This window comes from Caenorhabditis briggsae, assembly GCF_000004555.2.
Source record: "Caenorhabditis briggsae complete genome, chrIII, whole genome shotgun sequence".
Lineage (NCBI taxonomy): Eukaryota > Metazoa > Nematoda > Chromadorea > Rhabditida > Rhabditidae > Caenorhabditis > Caenorhabditis briggsae.
In genome coordinates, this window is record NC_013490.2 from 3,438,449 (window position 1) to 3,454,931 (window position 16,483).

A 16,483-nucleotide genomic window follows, 5' to 3' on the forward strand; every position below is an offset into this window, starting at 1 on the left:
CACTCTTTTTTGATATCTTTTACAGAAAATGAGATATATGTGCTCAAAGTTGACTGTGGGGGGGGGGGCGTTATACCGTAAACATTCTAATAGAACGCCTTGAACTTTAAGCCCATATATCTTGATTCCTATGAAAGATATCAAAAAGTGGTCAACTGATAAAATGTTACTTATGTTATGATACAAACTTTGTATGAAATGAGATATATGGGCTTAAAGTTGACGGTCTGGGGGGGGGGGGGTCATTTCAATCAATTAGAAGATTTTTGAGAAACTAATTTTTTGGAGCAAGAAAAATTGGATTTTTTCAAAATTTATAAAAAATCTACGGTTTTCAATTTTGAAAAAAAAAGGAAAAATTGGTTTCAGCTGAAAAAAAGGGAATTTTTATAAGTTTTTTCTCCAAAAAATAGAGGAAAAAGAGCCGCAAGACCAGAAAAAATAGGCAAAAAACTTCTATATTCATGGCGGGTTGACTAAAAAATAATTGTTTTTTTTTCTTTCTTTTTTTTTGGGACCTCAAAAATTATATTTTTCGGGTAGTTAAAAAAAGAATCCTTATGATTTTCTACCTACACACAACACCTACACGTACACGAATAATTATAAACACATTCTGATGTTTTCTCTAACTCTCGCCCTCCTCCACACTCTCTCTCTCGCTTATCGATCATCAAATGTCGACCCCTACAATTATGTATTTGTAAATATTTCAGATTTGAAGAAAAAGATAAACAATTGAGAAGAAGAAGAAAAAGAAATCGAGTAGTAGGAGACTACCTATACAAATCGGAAGAAGATTCATTTTCTCTTTTTTCTTCTATCTCTGCGTCTCCTGAAAATCAACATTCTCTCTCTCATTTCTCTGCGTCTATCTTGTCTATTTTTGTTGCAATTCAAGTGATGATTGTTATCGTTTTGTTGTACAATGTGTTTGTGTGTCGATTTACGAGCGAAATGGAGAAAAATATTGAAAAATTCAAAAATTCAAAAATTCAAAAATTCAAAAATTCAAAAATTCAAAAATTGAGAAATTCAAAAATTCAAAAATTCAAAAATTCAAAAATTCAAAAATTGAGAAATTCAAAAATTCAAAAATTCAAAAATTCAAAAATTTTAGAATTCTAAAATTCTAAAATTCTAAAATTCTAAAATTCTAAAATTCTAAAATTCTAAAATTCTAAAATTCTAAAATTCTAAAATTCAAAAATTCAAAAATTCAAAAATTCAAAAATTCAAAAATTCAAAAATTCAAAAATTCAAAAATTCAAAAATTCAAAAATTCAAAAATTCAAAATTTCAAAAATTCAAAAATTCTAAAATTCTAAAATTCTAAAATTCAAAAACTCAAAAATTCTAAAATTCTAAAATTCAAAAACTCTAAAATTCTAAAATTCTAAAATTCTAAAATTCAAAAACTCAAAAATTCAAAAATTCAAAAATTCAAAAACTCAAAAATTCAAAAACTCAAAAATTCGGAATCCATAATTTTTCAGTTCCTGATTTTTTAAATTTTAGAACTGTCATTTTTACAAATTTGAAAATCGGAATTTTAAAAAAAAAGAACATTCGAATTTCCCAAAATTTTCAAAGTTTGGATTTTTTTCAATTTTTGAAAAGTTGATTTTTTTCAATTCTTTTGAATTTTGGAATTTTAGTAATTTCAAAATTTTCCGAAAAAAACATAATTTCATACTTTCAACTATTCGAAAAATAACCAAACATATTCGAATTGCAATTTTCAAGATTTCCAAATTTACAGAAAAATTTGAAGATCTTTCAAATGGGAACGTCAGACAAAAAATTACAATTTTCAAAAAAATTAATTGAAACCAGAAAACCAGAAATTTAAAAAACGCCAGACACATCCACACATATTTATTCAATTTGTCTGCCTAAATTTATCTGTCTTTTTCTTTTTGAAATTTTTTTTCAAAAATCGGAAAAAATCGGTGATTGAGCAAGAGAGAAAGAGAGAGCACAAACAAAAAGAGAGATGATTTGTTGACACTGTTTCTCACTTTTCTACAGAAAAAGTGTTGAAAAAATGGTTGGTAGTTGGATTTTGAAGTTTCAAAATAGAGACAATTACTCATTTCTGTGATTTTTGTGATTCATTTTTGAAAGATAAAAGATAAGTGATAAGTAGTCAAAAATAAAGATCAACGGGAGATCAGGAATTTTGAAAATTGGTTCAAAAATTCAAAAATTCTTCAGAAATTGAGAAATTCTGAAATTCAAAAATTCAGAAATTCAGAAATTCAGAAATTCAGAAATTCAGAAATTCAGAAATTCAGAAATTCAGAAATTCAGAAATTCAGAAATTCAGAAATTCAGAAATTCAGAAATTCGGAAATTCAGAAATTCAGAAATTCAGAATTTCAGAATTTCAGAATTTCAGAAATTCGGAAAATCAGAAATTCATAAATTCAAAAATTCAATACTTCAAAAATTCAAAAATTCAGAAATTCAGAAATTCAGAAATTCAGAAATTCAGAAATTCAGAAATTCAGAAATTCAGAAATTCAGAAACTCAGAAATTCAGATTAGAATTTTATAATTTTATAATTTTATAATTTTATAATTTTATAATTTTATAATTTTATAATTTTATAATTTTATAATTTTAGAATTTTAGAATTTTAGAATTTTAGAATTTTAGAATTTTAGAATTTTAGAATTTTAGAATTTTAGAATTTTAGAATTTTAGAATTTTAGAATTTTAGAATTTTAGAATTTTAGAATTTTAGAATTTTAGAATTTTAGAATTTTTGAATTTTTGAATTTTTGAATTTTTGAATTTTTGAATTTTTGAATTTTTGAATTTTTGAATTTTTGAATTTTTGAATTTTTGAATTTTTGAATTTTTGAATTTTTGAATTTTTAAATTTTTGAATTTTTGAATTTTTGAATTTTTGAAATTCTGAAATTCTGAAACGAAAATTTCAAAACGAGAAAAAGTCATCAAAAATCATACGAGTGTACATCAAAATGTACTAAAATTTTTCGATCGGAAAGATTCTAAAAATTTTATAAAACTCATTAAAAATATTGATTTTTGCGGGAAATCGGAAAAGATACGGGAAAAAAATGGAAAAATTGGAATTTGGAAAAAATTGGAAAAAATTGGAATTTTTTAAAAATAAAAATCTAAATTCTCTGAAAAACTGAAAAATTTAAAGGTTTTTTTTTCAATTATCAATTTAAAAACATTTGAAAAAAGAAAAAACTAGACATTCCCATTATTTCAAACATTTTGATAGATCATTCGAATACGAGAGAACAAAAAGAATAGAGAGACGCAGACAGCTAGACAGAGAAAAATGCGCGAGCAATTCTGTACACAAAACCAATACAAACATATAGGAGTAGTAAGGGAGGAGACAGTGTCAAACATAAATACGTGGCATTCTTCCTTTTTCTCTGTACTCTCTCACATTCACACACTCTCTCGCTAATAAGGACACATGTCAATAAAATGAGGTGTGGACCCTTTCTGGGTCGGATTATCTTGATGAGGGAATGAATGTCTTCTGGGAACACCCGGATCCAGGTCCCCCGGAACCAGCTCTCCCGGATCCAGGTCACCCGAATCCAGGTCACCCGCATCCAGGATACCGGAATACCGGATGTCCGGATGTCCGGATCTCTTCCCCGGCTCCCTTCTCTGGAGCCCAGAAAAGCGAGAACTGATTCTTCTCTCCAATTCTCTCTTCCTTTATAGTATTCTTCCAGAGGTCAATGGGACATCTGGGGGGTCGTGTGTTTCTACGTATTTTTTTTGATTATATAATTTCTAACAGTTTTTTTATCTTCAAAAAATATTTTTCATCACGTTGAAAAAAAAGTTGATTTTTTAAAAACCTGTAAAACTAGGGTTTCCATTTGGGCGGGTGGAGAAGCGGGCTACCCGCTACCCACCCGGGGCACGTGGGTTCAGGCGGGGTGGTCAGAAAGCGCGCCCCAGTAATTTTTTCGAAAATTCTCAATTGGCTGCTGAGAGTTCGTTGACTGACAATCATACTTTAATGCATTAGGCCGAGAAGACGAATATTTTTTGCAATATTTTTCCGATGTTTTCTTTCGTTTTCGCTCGTTTTTTCTCGTTTTTTCCACTTTTTTTCAGTGAAAATTAGTTGAAAAAAGTTTCAAGTTAATTATTAAGGTGAGCAGTCCAAGCAACGGCCTCGTGCAATGATGAGTCAAGTGAGCGAATGGAATAAAGCTCGATTTTCGACGTTTTTTAGAGGTGAGTAACTGAAATATGTAATGTTCCAATATTTATTGATTTTCTAGGCTCGAGTCATCGCTCCGTCAGCCTGCCCAGAAGTACAACTGCGAAAGCAGATCTGGAGAAACTGCTACGATCGTTTTTTTGGCAAAAATCGGTGATTTTACAACGAAGCGAAGGAAGGATATCAATTCGATGATGGATTATAAAACATGTGAGTAAGCTGTGAGCTAAAATTTGTAGGAATACTATTTCATATATTTCGGATGTCATGTCCTTAGGTGATATTAAATGCATTGAGGTTCTTCCATAATTATTATTTGTTTATTAGAAGTTATTCAATAATTCGTTCTATTTTCAGAGCAATTAGAAACCGGCATCCGATTGCGAAGCCAACAACGACACGAGCTGTCCCTATGATAAGTCGGACGGATCATCGTTTTATGAGAAGTCGGATGGATCATCGGTTTAATAATAAATGTTGTTTCTCTTGTTACATATCCTGAATCTGAATAAATCTTCATGTATTGCCATGCCCTTCCTCGGGCAATTTAGGGAGAACAGCAACATAAAAGGATCAGTATTCACCGAAAGAAAAAACGAATTCATAGTCTTCTGTATCGTTAAAAAAACATTAGAGAAACCACGTGAAATCCACGTGTCATTTTGAATTAATTAATTTCGGCTGGCCTACGAGTTAGCTGGGGCGCGCTTTCTGACCACCCCGCCTGAACCCACGTGCCGGGGGGCTCCCACCCGCGGCCCCCCACGGCCCCCCGCAATCAAATGCATGTGAATTTTATTTTTAAGGATAATCACGTATTTTCCAAGAAAAAATGAGTTTCTCAAATCAAAAAACTACAAAAAAGATAATATTTTCCTCACGTAAATATTCGCAGGGGGGGGGTGAGCCCCCCGGGTGGGTGCGGGCGGGTGAATCGCCCCCCAAATGGAAACCCTGTGTAAAACTTCCTAAAAAGATCCTCTCTTAACCCCTAATTATCTCGTTTCCCGTTTGAATTATCAAAAAAATTGTCAACTAATGAAATTTTGCTGATTTTTAGGCGAACATTTTTAACCAAAATATTAGGTTGGCTAATAAGTTTCTTTCGATTTTGGTGAAATTTTTGATCAAATTTTCCTAAAAGCAGAGGAAGCTAGATTAATCAAAGTAACATCCAAGAGCATGGACAGGTGTCTGGTAACGCTCCAATTTCTTCTTGATTCCATTGGCCTAGAACGAGGATGGCTGCGATCAGAATACTGGATCAACTTCTTTTTGGTGTCATCTTTTCAATTGAAGTCTTTCCTATCGAGATGGCGTTTGAGAGCTCCAAAAGACCATTTATCCAAAAGGGCAATATCTGAAGAATACGACGGTGCAAAAGAATAGTTCAGTCAAGCGACATGAATTTTCGGCTCACCCGTCTAGTAACGGGGGATCTCGCACTGTCGTCCTGACGGGAAACTGTAGCTTTTTCTCCTTGTTTCGATTTGCCCTCCAGATTTAATTTCTCTAATTAGGAATAATACAACGCGGCAATTATAGTGGTATCTTCATTTAAAAGTCCCCAGTCTCCATTCCTTTGGCAGACCATAAAACACTTAGCATACCCCTTTTCTCATGAAATTTATGTTTCGAGACGTCCAGAGCGAGCTCTTTTTTGTCAATCAGCTGACCCTTTCGCTTATTGATAGAATAACTTATCCAATTATTATCTACGGTAATTAGATCAGCCAGTCAACTGAACGTGCCAAGAAATGATAGGAGAAACATGCTCATGTCTACACGGCGATCCATACCGTAGTCCTTCAAAACATCGGGTACGAATCGACTCAGTTCTTGAAGTTGGCAAGAGACTTCAATCTGGTCACAACACTTGGTTGACTATCGGGTAAAACTTCTGACATTTCACAAGTGGTTTGAACCGGATCGGCTTCAACACGATTCTTGCGTGTAATAAGGATAGGACCCCCCCCCCCCCCCTGTAGGACCAAATCCAACTTTCCGACCGAGCTTCGTCTTCCGATTCTAAATTTTTGGCTTCGAACCGATCGGTCCAATTCTTGATGGTAGAGACAGTAGGAGATCCTTTTCCATCTGTTTCTATCATTTTCTTACAAATATCATTATTTTTTAAAAATTAAAATAAAACGCAGTTTTGAAAGTGTAGACGGTAAGTAACGAAAGAAAGCGGCATGCTCGCGAACGACAAGAAGGAGGAGTTTGCCAAAATATGTAGAGCAAGCCCGTGAGATACTCTATCCAACAAAAAACATCCGGCAAGAACAACAATCCCACCGACCAGTTATGAATCTTCAAAGTTTACATTCAAAATCGAAAGAAACTTATTAGCCAACCTAATACATGCATTGACTCTAAAGACTCGCGTATATCTCACATTTGCAGATCGATTTTTCTCGAGTTTCAGCGAGTATTGCAGGTAGCCACTAAAATTACGAAAAAGCCCATACTTGATTCTATAAATGAGCTAATCAATTCTGATCAATTCTGAAAAGCTTTCTGAACAACATTCCCTTCTTAGTAATGGTGTAATCTAAAAAATGTAGAAATTGACAACATGTTCTCATGATATTCTTGTCAAGAGTATGGAACTTGGGAAAATAGTATGTTTGGAACATCGAAACCGACACACAGCAAACTCTAAACTGTTCAGGGAGATGGGAAGGTATGACATGTGGGAACACAAGGGGATCAATCAGGATTATTTCAGGGATACGCTCCAGTCTCCCTCCAAACATCAGAGCTCTAATTCTTTCTTTTTCGATCTCTCCATCTCGGAAACCAATTCACAAACATCCATGCTTTTCTGATTCTTTTAAAGTTTGAATGAAATCTCAAAAAACTTCTATTCTCTTTTTGATTTCATTTCAGCCCGAAAACTCTAAAAATTCGAAAAATGATTTGTTATTCAAATTTGAGGTGTTGTGAGCTTAAAAATGAGCCCAAGCACGACAAGTTTCTCTCAATTTTGAGTCTTGACCTACCAACCGAAACGCGACCGCGACGCGCCGGTCAAAATGGAAAGTGCCTCGAAGTCAGTCGCGTTTGAGCTTTTTTTCGAAGCTTAAACGACACGAATTGCGAGAAAATAATTTCACCCCTCTAACATCAAGAACCAAAAAGATAGCGCTTATCAATCTGAAACTATCTGAAAATCTGAAACGCTGAAAATCTCAAAATGTTCCATGTTTCCTGTTTATTTCTTTAGGATTGTCATCAAACACGACTAGTCTAGCTCAATTTTGAGTTTTGACGTATCAACCGCGACGCGACCGCAACGCGCCGTTCAAAATTGAAATTGGTCCAAAAGTAGCCATGTTTAGGCTCATTGTGTAGCTCACAACTTCACAAATTGCAAGGAAGTAGTTTCAAGTCCCTGAAAAACACAGAAATTGAATACAATTTGTTTATTGTTTTAATTTCAAAAAATCAGATACAATTCAATACCTGTTTGAAAGAAATGGTGGTATTGATTTTGAGAATTTTGAAGAGTTATTTTTTGGAGAGAAATTCAAAAAAGAATATTTTGATGATATTCAGGATTGGGGGAAAGACACAGTATTAGTACAGTAGGAAGATCCACGTGGCAATGAAGAGTACGATGACATGGAAGTGTTGAGAATTGGATGAGGAGAGCTCACGGAGCATATCATGATCATTACAGAAGTCACCTTGACACGAGCAAAATGTTACCTAAAAAATTAGAAAGTACAGTAATCCTGAAATTTCGGAAATTGAGAAATTTTGAAATTTTCAAAAACTTTCAAAAAATTGTGAAAATCCATGAAATTTAGTAACTGGGAAATTTCAAAAGGTTCGAAAATTTTGTGAAATTTTGATATCTATTAGGAGAGACGCAAAGAAACGAGATTGTCTCGCTTCTCTGCTCCCCCTCTCTTACTCTTACTGTGCGCCAACTTCAGAAGTCTATATCTCACCACGGAAAAAATCTATCAAAAAGTTGTAAATTACAAAAATGTGTAAAATTCAATTTTACACATTTTTGTAGTTTGTAGTTTTTTGATATTTCTATTCCCTGCAGAGATATAGTTTTTTAAAGTCGGGCGCGAGGAAAGAGTGATAGAGGAGACGCAGAGAAGTTAGAGTGTTTCGTTTCTCTGCGTCTCTTCAGATTTAGAGATGTTTGTTTTTTTGCTCCAGTTTGGTGAAAATTGTGGGGATTATCAAAAACTCCGAGTTGCAGAAATTCAGGAAAATTCTAAAACTCTAAAAATTCAAAAAATTCAAAAAATTCCAAAATTCCAAAATTTGAATTTTTTGAAATACCTTGTAGGTCTTAATGCCAGATTTTCCAAAAGTTTTAGTCTACAGTAATTATACATTAATCCTTCGAAACTACAGTAATCCTTCGAAACTACAGCAATCATGAGTTTATGAAAATTCCGAAATTTCAGAAATTCTAACAATTGTAAAACTATAAACACTTCGAACAATTCGGACATCCCAAAATTTCAAAATGTCCGAACAAATATTTTAAAGCTGAACTAAAAAGTTTTAATACCAGATTTTCCTGAATTCTCAGTCACATTTATCCTACAGTAATCTATTAAAAAACTACAGTAATCCCCAAATCTCACCACATCAGTCTGTCCGGATAATGGGAATAGTCTTAACAGCTTTCTATCCGTATGTCTGCATATCCTTTGTTGTTCGTAAGCATTTAGAATGTTTCTGACGTCATCATCCAATCCAAATAGAAGAAGCCGGTCCATACATCCACGTATCACTCCGTGCTGTTCGGAAATGTCTGGAAAAAAAATACTGAACTTTTTTGGATTCCAGAATCTTTCTTTCATTTGGATTAGTGAAAAAACGAGCTGAAACGGACCATTTTGAGCCAAGTCACGCCTTTTTGAAGTTTTGAGAGACGCAGACAATCTAGCTTCTCAAAAAGTAATCAACTAGTAAAATGTGTAAAATTTTATTTTACACATTTTTGCAGTTTACAGCTTTCTGATAGCTCTCTTTCGAGCTGAGATAATGACGTTTGAAGTTGCAGAGAAGCAAGACTATCTCATTTCTCTGCGTCTCTTTTTTAAAGGTGGGGGGTCATGAAAAAATAATGTTCTCGAAATTCTGTTTAAATATGCCCCTCGAGGAGTTGAACTTGTCGAGGCGAGTATTGAAGGTGCGGCGCCGCTACCGACTGAGCCATGCGGGCGAAACTGGAGCGCACGCCCGATTGCATACATAAAGGCGAGGACGACCGCTGTACGCAGAGTGACATTAAGCGTTGTACACCGTCACGGTAGAATGCATACTCTGGCCCCAAAAATCCCCCGTAAAATCTCCTGTCCCCCCACCTTTAAAAGACCCTCAATTTTTCTTGAGAACTTCCCTATTTTCTTCCACTGTCCCCCTAAACAATGCAATTTTAATGAGAATCGTGATCATCATTTTCCAGTGGAGAAAATTAAAAATTCCATTTTTTCGTGTTTAGCCCTTTTTCCGGACCCCCTTCTCATCAATTGAAAATTGAAAGACAAAGTGATTGATGTGATTACACATTTTAGGGGTTTTAGAAAATTCGGAACTTTCTAGAACATTCCAGAAAATTCCAGAAAATTCCAGAAAATTCCAGAAAATTCCAGAAAATTCTAGAATTCTTTTATTTAATCTGCCTTTAATTTTTAAAAACAAAGATTTCAATACGTCTAGGCTACAGTAATCCTACAGTAACCCCCCTCATCCCATCCGTCTGAAAAGAATTTCGGAAAGTTCTGGAACATCCCACAGCCTTCTATATCCTTTCAGAGTTTTCTTGAAAAATCCAGAAGCTTTCAAAACATTCAAAAACATTTTGAAAACTTCCAGATCCTTCTAGGACATTCCAAAGCATTCCAGAACCTACTAAAAAATTCCAAATCCTTTCAGAATCTCCTACGACATTCCATCCTAGAACTTTCTAGACTCTTCTAGAACACTTCAGAACCCTCTAGAATCCCCCAGATCCTGCAAAAAAGTTGAATAAGTTGTTGTTTTTCCTCTGGACCCGCCGCACCACCACCGCCAATTCCGAATTCCGGGAGAAACTAATATAGAAAAATGGGATGTCTAACTAATTATTCGTCTCGCTTCCAATGGTCATTTTCTCTCTCCCTCTCTATTTACCCGAATATCATATTAGGTTTTGGGAAAGGATAAGCAAATTATATATGGGGAGACTGGTGGTACGGAAAAATAATAATGTTTGGTGTTTGGGAAAAGTCAGCAGAGACGCAGAGAAGCTAGACACGCTTGCTTCTCCGGGTCTCTCTATCTTAACTTAAAAGGCCCTTATCAACAGAACCACCAAATCTATCAAAAAGTTTTAAATTTAAAAAAAGTGTAAAATTTTATGCTGAGCACTTTTATAGTTCACACCTTTTTGGTAGCTACCGTAGTTTTTGAGATATGCGCTTTTGAAGTTTGCATACCTAACGTGCACCCTCCATCCGCGGAAAACGGTGGGGGCCACTAACTTTTAAAGGTGCAAATCTCAAAAACTAAAACTGTTATAAAAAAAAGTCGACTACAAAAGTGTGTAAAGTTTAATTATCTACAACTTGTGGTTGACAACTTTTTTAAAGCTTCGCTTGTTTTTGAGATAATTATCTGGGAATCAAAATTTGGAAAATTTTGAATTTTTTGACTTTCTTTTAAAAGAAGCTATGTACTTGAGAAATTTCTTCGACATTAAAGGTTTTGAAAACTGAATTTGTTTAATTTATCAGCTAGAGACGCAGACAACTAGACAAACTTGCTTCTCTGCATCTCTCACCTTCCTTTCGGTGCATACTCTATCACTTTAAAGGAATATATCTCAGGAAATATTGTAGCTATTTAAAAGTTAAAAACTAAAAAATTGTAGCGACTTTCATGATCTATATTTTTGTAATTGACAATTTTTTGATAGCTACCGTAGTTTGTGAGATATGCGTTTTTAAAGTTAGCGTACCTGGCGCGCATCCTCCTCCATCGCTAAGCGACCGCCGATGGGGATCGTTTAACTTTAAAGGCGCATATCTCAAAAACTCAAAATGCTAGGAAAAAGTTGTGTATTACAAAAAAATGTTTTTGTCTACATTTTTGTAGTTTACAACTTTTTGATAGCTCAATTGGTTCTTGAGCTATAAAATTCCTATGTTCTCAACCCCACTTCTTTGAAAGCCTCGCTATTATCTAAAAATCTTTAGGGCTCTTCTTTTTTTTCCTCTCATCATCTTTTTTCTTTTAATTGATTTACGATGTGTGCGTTTTTTTCAAAGATAAGAGAGACGGAAAATGAATTAGTGGGTGTTTGAAGAGCCAATTGGCTTGGCCAATTAGCGGAGATTTTGAAAAAGTGATAAGATGAAAAAAGAATTAGAAAATAGATAAATGAAGGATTCTGAGAATCTGAAATATCAGAGTTATCAGAAAATTCTAAAAAATGCCAAAATTTAAAATTCGAAAAATTCCGCCCCTAATTTTTCAAACAAAAAACACTTTTTCTCCAAAATCCAAAAATAAAAGACACAACGGAAGTTCGAGTTGGGGTAAAATAATGGACTTCTGAACCTCTTTGAGAAAAAAAGTAAAAAGACAATAAAACGACCGGAAATGGTGTATTTTTGAGTGGTCTAGAGCTCTGCTCTGACTATTTGGTTCGGTGGAGCGCGGTTGCCAAAAAATATTGTATTTTTTGAAAGTATTTGAACCTAAAAAGGGCAAAAAGGCAAAATTTAGTAATAGAAGGCAAAACCTGTAATAGAAGGGTCCTCTAACTTTCAACTTTGAGCCCATATATCTCGGTTTCTGTGAGAGATATCAGAAAGCCGTCAACTGACAAAATATTTATCATAATCTCAAGAACATTCTGTTAGTTGACACATTACATAAGAGCCAAGATAATTGAGCTCAAACTTAACAGTGTGGGGGCCCTTCTATTACAGGTTTTACGTTATGTGAGAAATCCAAAGAATTCCGAAAAATTAGGAAACTCGGAAATTAAAAAAAGAACATCTAAAATTGTTTCAGGATCTCAAAACTTCCGAAAAATTTCATAAATTTCAAAAAGTTCTAAAATCCTAGAAACTTTGAAGTTCAGAAATTCCTCTAAAATGGAAAATTTCAGAAATTCCAAAATATCATAATGTTAGAAATTCGAAAATTCAGAAATTCAAAAATTCAAAAAAAACTCCAAAATTATATACAGAACGCCATCTAAATTTGAAAAATTCAAGAATTTCAGAAATTCTGAATAAGTCAAAAATTTGAAAAATTCAAAAAAGTTTCAATTCAAAATTCCGAAATTCCATAATTTTCGAATATTCAGAATTTTGGAGGTTTCAAAGTTTTTCCAAAAATTCGGAAGTTCGCTGAGATTCCAAAAACTATAGAAAAAAAATCAGGAATTCCAAAGTTCAGGATTCGTCCAAAATCTAAAATTTCAGTAATTCGAAAGTTCTGAAATCCTGAGAAATTTAAAAAACCTCTAAATCCTAAAATTCAGTTCTTCAAGTTTGGAAATCCTGGCACTCTGTCTATCTGTTTGTCCGGATGTCTTCACCCCTCCAAGTCAAATTTCTGATGATTCAAGTCCCTCAAAATTTGTTCCTTTCTTTTTTCTTCCAAAAATACATGCACACACTTTTTCATTTTCATTTCAGAAAGAGAGAGAGAGAGTCTAACGAATTCATTGAAATTTGTCTCTCTTCAATTTCAATGTATTCTAATCAAACAGAAAGAGAGCAAAGGGGTCCATGTCAAAAGTACACACCTACACCTCAATGACGAAGTCAACATGTCTGGCGTCTCTCTCGTTTTTACACACTATTTCTCACCCAAATTGTTGGGGGCTCTAAGAGACACACGAGCACATTTTGCCGCGCATTTTTCATTAGAAAAGAGTCAAGAATGGAGAAAAAGTGTATATACACTCGAAATGGAATGTTTCAAAATCTACAAGAGCGTTAAAAAAGAAGAGAGGCAGAGAAGACAGACAGTCTAGCTTCACTGCGTCTCCTTGCCAACTTCAAAACGCTCTAACTCGGCGAGGTATAAGGATATCAAAGAGCTACAAACTACCAAAACGTGTAAAATACAATTTCACACATTTTTGTAGTGGGCAACTTTTTGATAACTTTGTTCCCTGTTGAGATATTGCCCTTTGAAGAAGGCGGCCCGAAACAGCCGAGAGGGCGCAGAGAAGCTAGACTGTCTGCTTGTCTGCGTCTCTCAAATTTTCTAAAGAGCGTTACTTAGCTCAGATTAGTTTGTTTTTCTTAGTTCAAAGTGATTTTTTAAAGAAGAAGACACTAGAAACACCAAAAAAGGTCACAGAAAAAATTAAGTGAGCTTATATCTCAAGAGCCAGAGCTATCGAAAAGTTTAAAAATAAAAAAATGTAGAAACTGAATTTTACACATTTTTTTTAGTTGACAAATTTTTGATAGCTTTTTCCCAACTAAAATATTGCCTTTAGAAGATAACGCCGCAAAACAGCACGATAAGGAGGGAGGGCGGAGAGAAGCTAGAGTGTCTGCACTCTCCTACACTCTCGCCGTGCAAACTTTAAACGATTATAACTCCTCTCAAAATGGTCTAATTAAGTTGATTTGAAGTGCGTTTTAGGGAAGAAAACAATGGTAACAAAATGTTATAAAAATTGAGAAAGTTACAATTTTTGTTTTGGGTTATTAGTTTAAAAAAAGGGTTCACTCACAATCCTCACCGTCAATCCTTTCGACCAATGTGAAGCATACGGATGAACAAGGGACAATTCCGATGCCTTGGTCCGGTTGCCAACACCGATCCGTGAAATTTTTCGGGGGATAATAGTGATGCATTAATTGGGACCACAGGGGGAGATAGACGAAGGAGGCGCAACTGGAAAATGATGGATAGTTAAGGATGAGCAATGATGCTTAAAGAGAAAGAATTCAAAATTTGAGTTTCTAAGATTTCCTTGAATATTCCAGAAAACTCAAATTATTTAAAAATTCAAACATTCAGAATTTCTAAAAACTTTGAAAAATCCAAATTTTTTGAAATTCAGGAATTTCAAAAACCTAGAATTTTGATATTTCGTAATTTGAGAAAAATAGAAATGAATGAAGTCGAAATTTTTAAAATTTTTGAAGATTTCCAATTTTCCAAAAAACTTCAAAAACTCCTGAAATCTTCAAAACTCAAAAATTTGAATTTCCCCAAATTCAAAATTTCTGAAATTCTGAAATTCTGAAAATGAGCGGTCCCATTAAAAGTAATGAATTCTTACCTAAAACAATGTGATTTCTCCAATCCTTGATGGTTTTTTTCATCAAAACTCAGATGATGACTCAATTTATGATTATGATTGTTATTGTCATGATGATTATTCGAAGAATAAGTCAGTGCCGATTGAAGAATTGCAAACTTCAAAATTATCGAAAACCAATTTTTAGTTGAAAATCTCTCTTTTTTCCTCATCTCACATCATTCGAGGGGCAAGGACCTGCAAATGTTAATTTTTGAGTTTTTGGAATTAAAAAAAGAGAAGTTTTATTGAAAAAGTGTGTAATGTAAAAGGTTAAGCTCAAATTCAGAAATTCAGAAATTCAGAAATTCAGAAATTCAGAAATTCAGAAATTCAGAAATTCAGAAATTCAGAAATTCAGAAATTCAGAAATTCAGAAATTCAGAAATTCAGAAATTCAGAAATTCAGAAATTCAGAAATTCAGAAATTCAGAAATTCAGAAATTCAGAAATTCAGAAATTCAGAAATTCAGAAATTCAGAAATTCAGAAATTCAGAAATTCAGAAATTCAGAAATTCAGAAATTCAGAAATTCAGAAATTGTTTTTAAAAGGGATTTTGGCTCAAAATTTCAAATTCTAAAGTTCTTAAATCTCAAAATATCAATCAGAAATATTCGAGTCATATGACATTTGTGACGAAAAGATAAAAAGTACAAATTCTCATATCACATACAAAATCAGTGAGCCTATTGATAAGAATTCTTTTGCTCACCGACTTCTGATTTTCTTATTTTTCTAATTTTCATGCATATGCATACATATTTTTAGGGGCTAAAAAGGGACCGAAGAAGGCGAAAATGAATTGGAAAGTAATTGGTTTTTGCTGTGTTTCCCAAGGAAAAGAGAGAATAAGAAAAAGTGGGCGGAGCCTAATTTTCTGGAGGGGAGAAGGGGAAATCTGATAACAGAGAAGGGGAAAGAAAATGAGATTTTAGGAAGGAGATTAGAATTTTCTGGAATTTTCCGGAGAAAATAATGAAATTGAACTTGAGAGATTGCTAGGTACAAATTTAGGAATCTTCGGAATCTTCGGAAAAATCGAAAAATTGAAAAAAAAAATTATTTGACTACTAAAATTATGGAACAGGTGAAAAAAAACTGAAAATTTGGGTGGCTTTCTACCAGTATCTTTTTCCTAAAATGACGTTTTTTTGCATTCACTGTAAGAGACGCAGAGAAACCAGACACGCTAACTTGTCTGCGTCTCCTCTCCCCCTCTTTCTCTCAACGTCGACAGGACTATGCCAACTTCAAACGGTTATATCTCGGCTGGCAAAAAAGCTATCAAAAAGTTAAAAACTACAAAAATGTGTAAAATTAAATTTTACATATTTTTGTTGTTAAAAACTTTTTTGTAGCTTCTTTGATTTTCGAGATATGAGTGTTTGAAGTTGTAGAGGGCACAGAGAGGTGAGAGAGAGAGAGTTTTTATTGATGAGAGAGTGCAGAGAAAGAGGGTTTTTCACTAAAAAATTGTTGAAATACAGATCTGAAACAACATAAAAAAATTTATTTTTTCAAGTTTTCCAAAAAAAACTTTTTCGATATCTTTCGAAAACTTTGAAATTGTAAATTTAAAAATTGTAGAATTGTGGAATTTTAGAATTTTAGAATTTTTCGAAAATTTCAATTTCTTCAAAAAATTCCAATTGATCGAAAAACCCAAAATTCATAACAACCAAAAAAACCCATGAAAAAATGACGAATGACCAAAAATATGCTTTTTTAGGATTCGGATAAGAAAAAGAAGGAAAAAAAAAGAAGAAAAAGAGAAATAGGAGAAGAAGAAGGTGCTAGAGAGTCCTCTTGACTCCTGTGCTCTGGTCAAAAGTGGGCGGAGCTTTTTTTTAAGATCCCTCCCCTTTTTTCTTTTTCTTCTCCTTTTTTGGGCTTTTGGGACAAATTCAGAAATTCCAGGAAATTCAAAAAATCAGAAGTTCAGAAAT

The 16,483-nt window shown here is 33.7% G+C and overlaps 2 protein-coding genes across 2 annotated transcripts; one reads left to right on the forward strand and one right to left on the reverse strand.

Annotated features, from left to right (window-relative positions):
* Positions 1–3,629: 3,629 nt before the first annotated feature.
* CBG23889 lies at positions 3,630–4,737 on the forward strand (the record flags this gene model as incomplete). Its single annotated transcript, XM_002647928.1, has 3 exons — positions 3,630–3,760; positions 4,297–4,449; positions 4,593–4,737. 3 exons carry the CDS (start codon positions 3,630–3,632, stop codon positions 4,735–4,737), a joined length of 429 nt encoding a protein of 142 aa, XP_002647974.1.
* Positions 4,738–7,817: 3,080 nt separating this feature from the next.
* On the reverse strand, positions 7,818–14,086 carry Cbr-hot-4 (the record flags this gene model as incomplete). Its single annotated transcript, XM_045243555.1, has 3 exons — positions 7,818–7,949; positions 8,855–9,024; positions 13,963–14,086. The coding sequence occupies 3 exons, from the start codon at positions 14,084–14,086 to the stop codon at positions 7,818–7,820; spliced, it is 426 nt and encodes a 141-aa protein (XP_045091196.1).
* Positions 14,087–16,483: the final 2,397 nt, after the last annotated feature.